The sequence below is a fragment of the Mustelus asterias genome, chromosome 24 (assembly GCF_964213995.1).
Source record: "Mustelus asterias chromosome 24, sMusAst1.hap1.1, whole genome shotgun sequence".
NCBI lineage: Eukaryota > Metazoa > Chordata > Chondrichthyes > Carcharhiniformes > Triakidae > Mustelus > Mustelus asterias.
This window is the reverse complement of record NC_135824.1, coordinates 18095166-18108019: the sequence shown is the minus strand read 5'-3', so window position 1 is coordinate 18108019 and position 12854 is coordinate 18095166. Positions and strand designations below refer to the sequence as shown.

At 43.0% G+C, this 12854-nt stretch overlaps 1 protein-coding gene across 1 annotated transcript in view; it reads left to right on the top strand.

The window, feature by feature from the left end:
* Nucleotides 1-12854, top strand: part of ap4e1 (adaptor related protein complex 4 subunit epsilon 1) — a 72302-nt gene that overhangs the window by 45228 nt on the left and 14220 nt on the right. The window contains exons 16-17 of the mRNA XM_078241352.1: nucleotides 7195-7330; nucleotides 10242-10479. Coding sequence (XP_078097478.1) covers nucleotides 7195-7330; nucleotides 10242-10479 — 374 coding nt within the window. The remainder of the gene's footprint in view (nucleotides 1-7194; nucleotides 7331-10241; nucleotides 10480-12854) is intronic.

Below are 12854 nucleotides of genomic sequence, written 5' to 3'. Positions count from 1 at the left end.
GCTGCTGTTTACATCAATGGGGGCGAAGTAGAAATGGTCGACAGCTTCAGGTTTTTAGGTGTCTAGATCACCATCAACCTGTCCTGGTCCCTCCATGCTGACACTATAGTTAAGAAAGCCCACCAACACCTCTACTTTCTCAGAAGCCTAAGGAAATCTGGCATGTCTGCTGTGACTCTCACCAATCTTAACAGATGCACCATAGAAAGCATTCTTTCTGGTTGTATCACAGCTTGGCATGGCTCCCGCTCTGTCCAAGACCGCAAGAAACTACGAAGGGTCGTGACCGAAGCCCAGTCCAGCACACAAACCAGCCTCCCATCCATTGACACTGTCTATACTTTGCGCTGCCTCAGAAAAGCAGCCAGCATAATTAACGACCCCACCGACATTCTCTCTTCCACCTTCTTCCGTCGGGAGAAAGATACAAAAGTGTGAGATCACGTACCGACCGACTCAAGAACAGCTTCTTCTCTGCTGCCGTCAGACTTTTGAATGTACCTACCTTGCTTTAAATCAATCTTTCTCTACACCCTAGCTATAACTAACACTGCATTCTGCACACTCTCCTTTCCTTCTCTATGAACGGTATGCTTTGTATAGCGCACAAGAAGCAATGCTTTTCACTGTATACTAATACATGTGACAATAATAAATCAAATCAAAATAAACCCTTTTCATACAAGTCAGACTCTGCTTTATCGCAGGAGGAAATCCTAGGCCTGCCTTGCCCCAGGTTACCCTGTCAGTTGCAGCCAGATATTACCCTTCTTTCCCTATACCCCCTGCCCTCAACATGTTGCTGGGATCCATTCCCTCGAGCCTTAATTCTGACCTGCTAAATTACCATTCAGATCAATTGGGCCTTCCCATCCCTTTGTGTGTGCTACTCATTTTGGAATCTGTCCATTTTAAATCAGGGCTGATACCTGGTCTTGTTGCACTGTGCGTTCATATTGTTTTATTGTTGTTGCTATTATTGTTTCTCTTTTGTTTTATTTTGATGAAGAATCATTTGTGAGAATGTGGACCAGCATGCTGAAAGGAGCAGCCGGCTGTGGGAAAATAGTCTCAGTTTTAGATCATCAGTTTGGAGGTCCCAATAAATGAAACCCATCATCTAGTTCTGACTTTCCCATTTTTGGACATAGTTCAGATGCAAAAAGGGAGTATGTACACCATTGCTTCACTGTACTCTTGAGTGATGAGCAGTTTTGAGCCCCATGGATGCGCGGGCCTTGGAAAGGGTCCAGAGGCGGTTCACAAGAATGATCCCTGGAATGAAGAGTTTGTCATATGAGGAACGGTTGACTTTGGGTCTGTATTCATTGGAATTTAGGAGGATGAGGGGGAATCTTATTGAAACTTACAGGATACTGCGAGGTCTGGATAGAGTGGACGTGGAGAGGATGTTTCCACTAGTAGGAAAAACTAAAACCAGAGGGCACAACCTCAGGCTAAAGGAACGATCCTTTAAAACAGAGATGAGGAGAAATTTCTTCAGCCAGAGAATGGTGAACCTGTGGAACTCTTTGCTGCAGAAGGCTGTGGAGGCCAGGTCATTGAGTGTCTTTAAGACAGAGATAGATAGGTTCTTGATTAATAAGGGGATCGGGGGTTATGGGGAAAAGGCAGGAGAATGGGGATGAAAAAAATATCAGCCATGATTGAATGGTAGAGCTGACTTGATGGGCCGAATGGCCTAATTCTGCTCCTATGTCTTATGGTCTCTGGGGTGAAACCATGATCATGAGGGTGGTTCACTGTCTTTTGACAAAGATCAAGCCCAAAACCAGGTGCAATGTCTTTTTGGGTCAGCGTGGATCTTGCATGTCTCTCTTGTGGGGACCATGAGTTGGATTCAATTTGAATTTAGCTTTTAGAGCAAGCAAGGAGATGGATTCAGGTCTGTCTGGCCCACTCTGTGCATTGGCTTTGTAACTAAGAAGTTAAATATTGCACTTGAGGTGAAGGGGACCAAAAGGATATTGGGGGAAGGCTATTGAGTTGGACGATCGTCCATGATAATGAATGGCAGAGCAGGTTTGAAGGGCTGAATGGCCCCCTCCTATTTTGTGTGTTTCTAAGCCCTCCCACTGCCTTTACAAAATCCCTAAAAGATCTAAGCCCCCTGCATTCCTATCACAATAGATTCATGCCCCTGTTAAAACACAATTTCCAAATATATTGCTATCAGCAGCTTTTATACTGTGCTGAAAAATTATTGAAGATGGTTCTTGGATTTTACTAATCCTGTAAACTGTAACAATATTGTACACTGAATTGTTGAGCCACAACATACGTGGGTATTTTGTCGTACCGAGTCAAAGCTTTTATTTAATGGCATTATTTTGATAAATGAAATCAGATTGCTTTAAGAGGGGGGAACTGTTCAGGGTTAGGCCTGACTCATATCTGAAAAGGTGACGCACAGACAGGCTTACAGATGGCATTTATGTTTTATCCACTTTAATAAGTTTCAGATTTAAAATCTTTGGTCTATTACATAAATGCCCTTGAAATCACTTGTGACTCAGCAGAAAAGCAATCTCTTTCAACCCTCTATGACTTGCGTTTAAGAAGTTGCTTATTAGTTTTAACAACTAAACCCATCACCGGCTAATCAATGCTTAGGCTGGACACTGATGACAGACGTATTCTTGGCATTTGAACAATTTGCTTTCTCCTCAAACTGTTTAGGTCGCCGTTCTCTTCAATAAGCTGGTGCTGATGCCTGCTCACTATTTGTTTGCACAACCAAGGACATTGGGGACTATAGATAAGCCTTAGGACATGATTCGTTCCACGGTCTACTTTGAGCTAAAAGAAAGAACTACATCATAGAATCCCTACAGTGCAGAAGAAGGCCATTCGGCCCATCGAGTCCACTCCGCCATTCGGTCATGGTTGATATGCTCCTCATCTCCATTTTCCTGCCTACTCCCCATAACCCTTCAACCCATTACCAATTAATAATCTGTCTAACTCCTCCTCATATTTACTCACTGTCCCAGCATCCACCTCACATTGGGGTAGCGAATTCCACAGATTCACAACCCTTTGGGAGAAGTAGTTTCTCCTCAACTCTGCTTTGAATTTGTTACTCATCCTAAGATTATGACCTCTCATCCTAGAATGCCCCACAAGAGGAAGCATCCGCTCCATGTCTACTTTATTCATACCTTTTATCATCTTACATACCTCAATTTGATCTCCCCTCATTCTTCTCAATTCCAGAGAGTACAGGCCTAAACTGTTCAATCTCTCTTCATACGACAAACCCCTCATCTCTGGAATCAATCTAGTGAACCTCTTTTGAACTGCCTCCAATGCCACTACGTCTGTCCCCAAATAAGAGGACCAAAACTGTGCACAATACTCTACACTGACTCTGAAAGAGCATCTTACCCAGGCCCTATCTCTCTAACCCCACATATTTACCCTGCTGATTCCCCTAACCCATACATCTTGGGACACTAAGGCACAACTTAGCATGGTCAATCAACCTAATTTGCACATCTTTGGACTCTGGGAGCACCCAGAGGAAACCCACGTAGACATGGGAAGAATGTGCAAACTCCGTGCGCGAGCACACTCGCCCGTCCAGGTGAACCCAGGTCTCTGGCGCTGTGAGACAGCAATGCTAATCACTGTGCCACCGTGCCGCCCGTATATGTAGCTGAAATACAACAAATACTTTGTTGTGACTGATTACAGAGGCCAACCTGGCAACCGTTGTTTGGAACCGACACCTATCCTACTAACAACAATGAACATTGGCAATTACTTAGTTTTATTCATAAGGAGAGCAGCATTCACCAGGTCTAACCAAGACCATAAATATAATTAACCTTTTTGTTACAGTCGTGGTTGGTCACCTTTCTCTTTGGGCAGTGCTCATTTGCCACAGATTTTACCATTTGTTACCAGCGCTTAACGTTGCCCTCTAATCAGGCCAACTTAACGTTGAACAATCTCTAGGTTGGGAGAGTGTTGAAAAATTAACAAGCTGTGTCTGTTGTTGTAAACTTTTGGCCGACGGTGTAGGGTTCTTGACTTCATTGACTGTGTTGTTAATAACTATTAGCCAATGAATTGTGGACCGTGTTATGTGGATTTTATTTGAGGTCAGAGGCTTGTGTTACCAAAGTTAAATGTTCAGCTAACTTTAATTGTTTTTAAATTAAGGCGTCATTCACCCTTCCCCCTCCTTTATTGGCCTCATCTTGCAAATGAGAGCAGGCTGCCTCTGGTAGTGTTACTTCAAAATTGTCTGGTTCTTGCCGTTGTTACTTTGGTCTTTGCCTTCTTCCCTGCCCTTTGCTTCAGCAACTCACTCAGCGGTTCAGCTAAAATCAGCCCTCAACTGGTTGCAGAATCGAGGACGCAAAGCCATGCTCTTATCACTCCAGTAGAGCTCTGCTTTGATGTCCATTTAGTCAGCTGCAAGGTGGCAATGAGACAATGCCGGGGGAAACAGGATTCGATTTATAATCACTTCAGAAAATAATTATGTAAGATGCCGGGGGTGTTGCCCTCACGGGGGAAAAAAACCTTTGGAATAGGGAACAGGTGGCACAGTGGTTAGCACTGCTGCCTCACAGCTTTCAATCCCAGCCTTGGGTCACTGTCTGTGCGGAGTCTGCACGTTCTCCTCTGTCTGAGTGGGTTTCCTCCGGGTGCTCCGGTTTCCTCCCACTATCCGAAAGACGTGCTGGTTAGGTGCATTGACCATGCTAAATTCTCCCTCCATGTACCCGAACAGGCGCCGGAGTGTGGCGACTAGGGGATTTTCACAGTAACTTCATTGCAGTGTTAATGTAAGCCTACTTGTGACACTAATAAATAAACTTTAAACTTGTTTGTGCCAAGTTGAAATAGGATAAGTTTCTAGTTATAGTACTGTGATGTGTACGATTCGAGTGCATATTATAGGGTAAGATATGGGGCAGCATGGTGGTATAATGGTTAGCACTGCTGCCTCGCAGCGGCAGGGACTCGTTTTCAATTCTAGCCTCGGGTGACTGTCTGTGCAGAGTTTACACATTATCCCTGTGTCTGCTTGGGTTTCCTCCGGGTGCTCTGGGTTTCCTCCCAACTCCAAAGATGTGCAGGTTAGGTGCATTGGCCATGTTAAATTGCCCGTTAGTGTCAGGGAGGAGAGCAGAGTAAATACATGGGGCTATGGGTATATATGGATAGGATTGTTGGTGCAGGCCCGATGGGCCGAATGGCAGCCTCCTGCACTGTAGGGATTCTGAGGTGCTGATAACAAGAGTTCAAAATCGGGATTAGGTTGGATAGCTCTTTCATGGCACAGAACCAGTGGGCCAAACGGTCTCCTCCTGTGCACAATGTTCCTGGATACAGATTAAATTCACCGCCTTCAGATGCAATTTACAGGTTTCATTTGCAGAGGTGGGGATAAGACTCTCTTTTAAATTTTAGTTTCTGAAATCTTACTCATCTTGGCTGTTGAGAGAGAATTCTGACTGACCTACATTTTTATGGCCTATGCAATGTTTCTCAGAAATGTTCAAAGTGGTTCATGTGAATTTACAGTCGCTGTTATTTTGCAAGTAAACACAGAATCCCTCCAGTGCAGAAGGAGGCCATTCAGCCCACCAAGTCTGCACCGACTCTCCGACAGAGCATCTTGCCCAGGTCCTATCCCCGTAACCTCATGTATTTACTCCACTAATCCACCCCCCCAACTTGCATATTTTGGGACACTAAGAGACAATTTAGCATGACCAATCAACCCGAACCTGCACATCTTTGTGTCTGCGTAGGTTTCCTCCGGTTTTTCCCCACAGTCCAGAGAGAACGTGCAAACTCCACACAGTCACCCAAGGCCGGAATTGAACCTGGGTCTCTGTGAGGCAGCAGTGCTAACCACTGTGCCACTGCTCGGCAACCATTTTACGAATTGTAGAATCATAAAAACAGCAGAGTTGAATGGCTATTTTACTTGTTTAATGGTGCCATCGGCAAATGAAAAGATGTTGGGAGAGTTCCCCACTTTCTTTTGAGCATTGGTTTAACTCCCTTGTAAGGAGTTATATCATTGCCCAGGACTAGTGTGGGTATGTTCTCACGTTACCACATTGGTTTTATTTTCCCTTTCTGGGAAGAAGAGAAATTGCATTAGCATTGCTAATATGCCAGTATATTTTTGCATTTGTGTTCATTCAAGTGGTGAAATGATCTTGCTGGAGAATAGAACAATCCTTCATTTACACCTATTGTCAGTATCAAAATACTCCAGGTGTAGCAGAAGCTGGCTGTAGTCAGGAACTGTTCGCCTTTAATTATATGGACAAAAGGGCTACATTGCACCAAACTAATGGCTCAGAAATTGCTGGATTTGTGCTGTTAATATGAATTGATCTTCAGGATAGATATTCAAGTCTTGGGGATCCTGTCAATGACGTGATTTAGGGCCCTAACATGCCAATCAACCTTGCAGGTGCCAAACTGGAGAATCACTCCAGTGGGTAGTAAATTGGTCCTAGAGGCTTTTAACACATATATATTTAGAATTTTTCCTTTGTTTCTTTTGTCTCTCATTCCGCTCTTCCTTCCCTTCTTTATTTCTGTCTCTGTATCCAGTTTGACTATTTCAACTAGTTTGACTGTTAATCGCCCTGTTTCTCTCTCTGTTGTTGGACCGGTTTTTTTTCCTCTATCTATAAATTCTGCGGCTGGAGTGAGAGACTGTTAGGCCTGGTGTTCGTGAGGCCCAGATGCCCCATTGATATTGTATGCTGCAGTGCATTTTATGTAGGCAATTATACAAATTAGTTGAGAGAGAGCACCCCCAAGTGGCAAACTGGAATTGAAACAGATGTCATAGGAGGTGCTGTGCAATGTAGTGGGAAGCTAGTAATAGATCTTTGTGACAGGGTTAGTGAATATTTAAACATTTCCTGTTTAAAGTTTATCCCCACATTTTCCTGCAAAAGTAAATGTGGAGATAAATGTCTTTTTTTTTGTTCTGAACAATTTAACATTAGCAGGGTAAATGTGTGGGATTACAGGAATAGGGCCTGGGTGGGATTGTGGTCTGTACAGACCCGGTGGGCCGAATGGCCACCTTCTACACTGTAGGAATTCTGATTCCTCCAGATCTGCAAAATGACAACAGTTTTCTGTTAAAACGAATTGAAAAAATGTAATTCCATTTTTCTGCAGTGTTGAACTTTGAACCGTATGGGCTGTCTTTTGCTACCAGCCCACAGACCTCCAGTGTTACAGGAAGACAGTCTCCAACAGGATTGTCCTTCAGTTCTGAGATTTCTTGCAACAGCACAGAAGCTGGATTAAAAGAGTAAGTTTGGACTATTTTGGTTAATATCAGTAGACGGAAGCATGAATGCTGTTTGTTTAATGTGTGCACTAGAATCATTCCTTTGGAATAGTCATTCTTGTTTCCCAATCCTACCTTTACTCAGCTTGAAGATTGTCACTTGGTGAATGTAATTTCAATCACCCACTGCTAGTTGAAAATTAAAATCAACGTTTTCCTTCTTGGAAGTGAAAGGACAAGTATTTACTTAGCATCTTTCTCTGCTTCAGGATGTTTCAAAGCAATATAGAATCTTAGAATCCCTACAGTGCAGAGGAAGGCCATTTGGCCCATCAAGCCTGCACCGATGACAATCCCAGCCAGGCCCTATCCCCGTAATCCCATGTATTTACCCTGCTAATCCCTCTAACCTACACATCTTGGGGCAATTTAGTATGGACAATCCACCTAACCCGCACATCTTTGAACTGTGGGAGGAAACCAGAGCACCCAGCGGAAACCCACGCAGACACTGGGAGAACATGCAGACTCCACTCAGACAGTCACCCGAGGCCGGAATTGAACCCAGGTCCCTGATGCTGTGAGGCAGCAGTGCTAACCATTGTGCCACTGTGCTGCCCCCTAGTAAATACAGTCTAGTAAATACTTTTGAAAGTCTATTCATTGTTAGAATATAGGCAAACTAGGCAACCCTCAATCCACACACACACCAATGTCCCATAAACAGCAATAAAGAATGACCAAATAATCTATTCTAATATTGTTCAAGACATACCTAAATGGTATGAACACCAGGAGAATCCCTCTCCTCTTCGAATAGCACCACTGGATTTTTTTTATATCCACCTGAGAGGTAACAGCACTACTGCACTGAAGTGCCAACCTGGGTTGTGTGCTCGATTCCTGGAAGTGGACTTGAATCCACACTTCTCCCACTCTAGAACTGAGTGTTATTACTGAACCAAGGCTGACAACTTTCTAAGAAAACTACTTTAAAAACAAAATACTGCGGATGCTGGAATCTGAAACAAAAGCAGAAAATGCTGGAAAATCTCAGCAGGTCTGACAGCATCTGTGGGGAGAGAATAGAGCCAATGTTTGGAGTCTGGATGACCCTTCGTCGGAGCAGAAAACTACGTTGCCATTTTCCCATTTGCAGCTCGTCATTAACCACCTTATCTACATTGCGGCACGGTGACACAGCGGATAACACTGCTGCCTCACAGCGCCAGGGACCTGGGTTTGATTCCTGGCTTGGGTCACTGTCTGTGTGGAGTTCGCACATTCACCCTGCGTCTGCTCCGGTTTCCTCCCACAGACTAAAGATGTGTGGGTTAGGTGGATTAGCCATGCTAAATTGTCCCTCAGTGTCAGGGGGACTAGCTAGGGTAAATGCATGGGGTCATGGGGATGGGGCCTGGGTGGGATTGTTGTCGGTGCAGACACGATGGGCTGAATGGCCGCCTCCTGCGCTGTAGGGTTCTATGATTCTATGATCAAGAGCAGGCTTAATGTGATATTTCTTTTTGTCTGAATTACACATTTAAAAGCTGAGGTTTTTTGAGGCGATGTAATAAGTGTTACTTCGAGATTTTGAAACAACTTTTATTATATTGCAGTTTGATAAGTAGAACATAATGCCACAGATGTATATTTAATTGTATTAAAAGTATCAGTCCAAAGAAAACATGCCCTTTGATCTCAATTGCATGACTACCAGAATTTACCATATTTTCATGCCGATAGATCATTATAACTAGATTCAACATTTTTGTTATATTTGAATGTAATAAAACCACTGCAGCATTTGTAATTATGGATGTATATTAATCATGGTAATTATGATTAATTGCCATTGGAAATACTAATTAAATAGTTTCATAGTTAATTTAGCTAAGAGTTTATTCCCACGACTCTGCTCCATTCCTAATTCCAATCATGCTATTGCGGGTAATTACTGAGTGAAGGCCAAACACTTGCAATTGGGAGGGGTAGAGCTGTGGGAAGAATTGTCACCTGGCTACTGACACACTTCTGCTGATTACCTCGGAAGCGCAATAGGCAAAACCCTGGGGTGCAATTGCTCATCTGCCCTCTTGACCCCAAAGTGGTGACTCTCCAAAAGAAGACCAACACAAGGAAGGAAGAAGAGAGGATTTGCATTTATATAGCACCTCTCACATCTTTGGAATATCTCGATTGCAACAAGTGAATTACTTTTTGAAGTGTAGTCCCTGCAGTAGCATATAATGACCAATTCGTGATAAAGTTCCACACATTCGAGTTTAAAACAGAATAATTGGTTATTTGTGATCCTGGTTGAGGGATAAATGCTGGCCAAGACACCGGGAAGAACTCTCACGCTCTTCCTTAAATAGTGCTGTGGGATTTTCACATTCACTTTTACAAGCAAATATGTCTTGGCCGAAATGTCCAAGTCAAAGAACGCTCTCTGTACTGCACTCAAGTGTTAGCTTAGAATGAAATGCTAAGTTTCTGGAGTGGTTCTTGAACCTATAACCCCCTGACTGATGTACAAGTGCTTCCACTGTGCCAAGGCTGACAAATAATTTCCAACCAGTGCTCCAAACATTCACTGTATTCCATTTTGCATTTATAATCTTTTATTTATATATTGGAAACCTGAACAGCATACCGTTTAATTTTTTTGGGTTACACAGGTGCCCTTTAAGTTTTCTTCTGGAGCTGCACATGTGTAACTTAAAGCAGCCAACTTGTGCCCAGTCTGCGTGGGAACTTGTGGATTACTCTGCGGCAAGCGGCTTCGAGGGAAAATTGTCTGAAAACTTTTAACATTTTGGTCACATCCTGACTGTAGAATGTCTACAATAGTGATTTCTAACATGATTGGAGAAGGCTGTTTTTTAGTCAGTGTTTGGACAAAGCAAATTGAATTTAAATCTTTCTTTAGCTCAGATAGTCTGAAGCTTGATGGAGTAAAGAAGGTGTGGGGTAAGGAGGGCTACCTTCGAAAGAAGAAGGAATCCAAAGAAGAGACTGTAGCAAGTCCCAATTCAGAAGGTGACGTAACCGCAGACTGCACCTTCACAGCTGAAAAAACTGCTGGACTTTCTGCAGAAGAGCGAGAAAAGCAACTTTTGGCATCATCACTATTTGTCGGGTTAGGATCCAACAATTTAGTTAATCTGGTAAGTGAATTTTAACATCACTCTGTCCTCATTCACATGAAGTAGGATTTAGCCCCAAGTATAAATTACCAGCGACCCATTAGGATCTCTTAAAAAGAATTATCATCAGTCACTTGTTTGTTTGTGTTGCTTTTTTATTATATGTGGGATAAATAATCAGCACTTAAGACTTGGAGGTGAATTAAAAATCTGCAATTTAAGGGATATTAGGTTAATCTCGTCTGCATTTGGCACCTAGTGTTATTATTGAGCTTTATCGGATTGGATACCATATATAAAGTCTAAAGATCCCGTGGCCATTCTGTAACGTTGGGTGTTGATATTTATTTATTAGTGTCACAAGTAGGCTTACATTAACACTGCAATGAAGTTATTGTGAAAATCTCCTAGTTGCCACACTCTGGTGCCTGTTTGGGTACACTGAGGGAGAATTTAGTATGGCCAATGCACCTAACCAGCACGTCTTTCGGACTGGGAGGAAACTGGAGCACCTGGAGGAAACCCATGCAGACAGTGATCCAAGCCGGGATCAAACCAGGGTCCCTGGTGTGGATTCAGTGAGGCCGTTTGAGGCATTGCCTTTGTCCACCCCAAATGTGCCTGCATCAGCTCTTAATTTAACTCAGTCAACTAGAAGAAGAAGCTCCCCTCAGCTGTGCCTGAGCTAAAATGCCAATTAGAAATAACTAATATACCAGCACATCTTTGAAGCATGTTGATGGATCCACCATATCTCGTTGAATCTCAGCCCAGTTTTCTTTGCTAATGTGTCATAGTTACGCCCCATTTCCTATAAAAGGTAATGGTGCCAAGGTTGTATCTTCCTCCTCATCTCTTGAAATTCAAATGCAACAACATGTTCAGATCACTAGCCTGTTCAATTCTTAGAACCAGTTGTGCATTATCCTGGTTTACTTACGCAGGAAGAGGGAAGGGCCATGCATTTCTGAAACGCCTTCATGTCCTCAGGAGTTCCATAGGACTTTGCAGCCAGTGACTCCAGTCACACTCCTGGCAACAGTGCTACTAATTAAGCCAAGCTTTCACCATAGTAGTGAAAGTAATATAATGGAAGAGCTGAATGAATCTGACCACTTAAGTAATTATATTTTCTTTTGAGATGACTCAACTTTCTGGTTAGACCCCAAAATAATTTTGGAAAAATATGTAAGGTGTAAATGGTGACTCCTCTGTTTAAAATCTCCCTGTTCTAAATGAGCTTTGTGCTACGCAACAACCCAAACCATGTTCCCAAATAAAACCTTTAAAGGCTATTTTTGAGAATATTGGCAGAATTTAACCTGTGTAATAACTCCAATGGCTGGCCAAGAATCTTTCTTTCACAGCTCCAATAATTGTTAGGACTAATGGCTTAAAGTTTATCGTAAACACTCAAAGATGCTAACTGCCAAGGCTTCTTTCATATTAAACTTCAAATGTTGGAGTGCACTAATAGGGAAATATAGATAGATTTAACCACTTTATAATCCATTTTAGGATGGCTACAAAATCTATGTTAACCTCGGGTCACCAAACCTGTTTGAAATTTTGTCACATTCCTGACTGACTTCATGACCTTTCAGGACTATAGTGAGTAACTATGCAGCCAGCGAACAAAAACACCCTTTTCTCTGGAATCATAACCGCTTTTAACTTTTTGTAATGTTTTAAAATGGAAAATGGTTTTAAATCATGCTTCAAGAGTGTGTATATGTATGTCTTTCATTCCATTCCATGAGTGCTTTGTCTCAAGGCAGCTCCTAGACTCATTGCTGATGCTTCATTCTGAGCCCTTTTTCTTGGCAGCCTTTGTCAGTGGTGATTTTTCATTGCTTTCCACTCTTGGGTGTATCTTCCTGCAACGTCAAAGTCTACCTCAACCAGAACAGGAATCAAACCCTCACTGTTGATGCTATTCTGAACTATACACTATCCAACTAGCCAAACTTTTTAAAAATTCAATTACAGGATGTGTCATTGGCTAGACCAGCATTTATTGCCCTCCAGAAGGTGGTGGTGAGCTACCTCCTTGAACTGCTGCAGTCCCTGTGGTGTAGGTACACCCACAGTGCTGTTAGGGAGAGAGTTCCAGGATTTTGTCCCAGCAACAGTGAAGGAATGGTGGTATATTTCCAAGTCAGGATGGTGGGTGAATTGGAGGGGAATTGCCAGGTGGTCCAGATATCTGCTGCTCTTGTCCTTCTAGATGGTAGGGGTCATGGGTTTGGAAGGTGCTGTGTTAGAAACCTTGGTGAGTTCCTGCAGTGCATTTTGTGGATGGTACACATGGCTGCCCCTATTCGTCGGTGGTGGAGGGATTGAATATGGAAGGGGTGGCAATCAAATGGGCTGCTTTGTCCTGGATAGCATTGAGC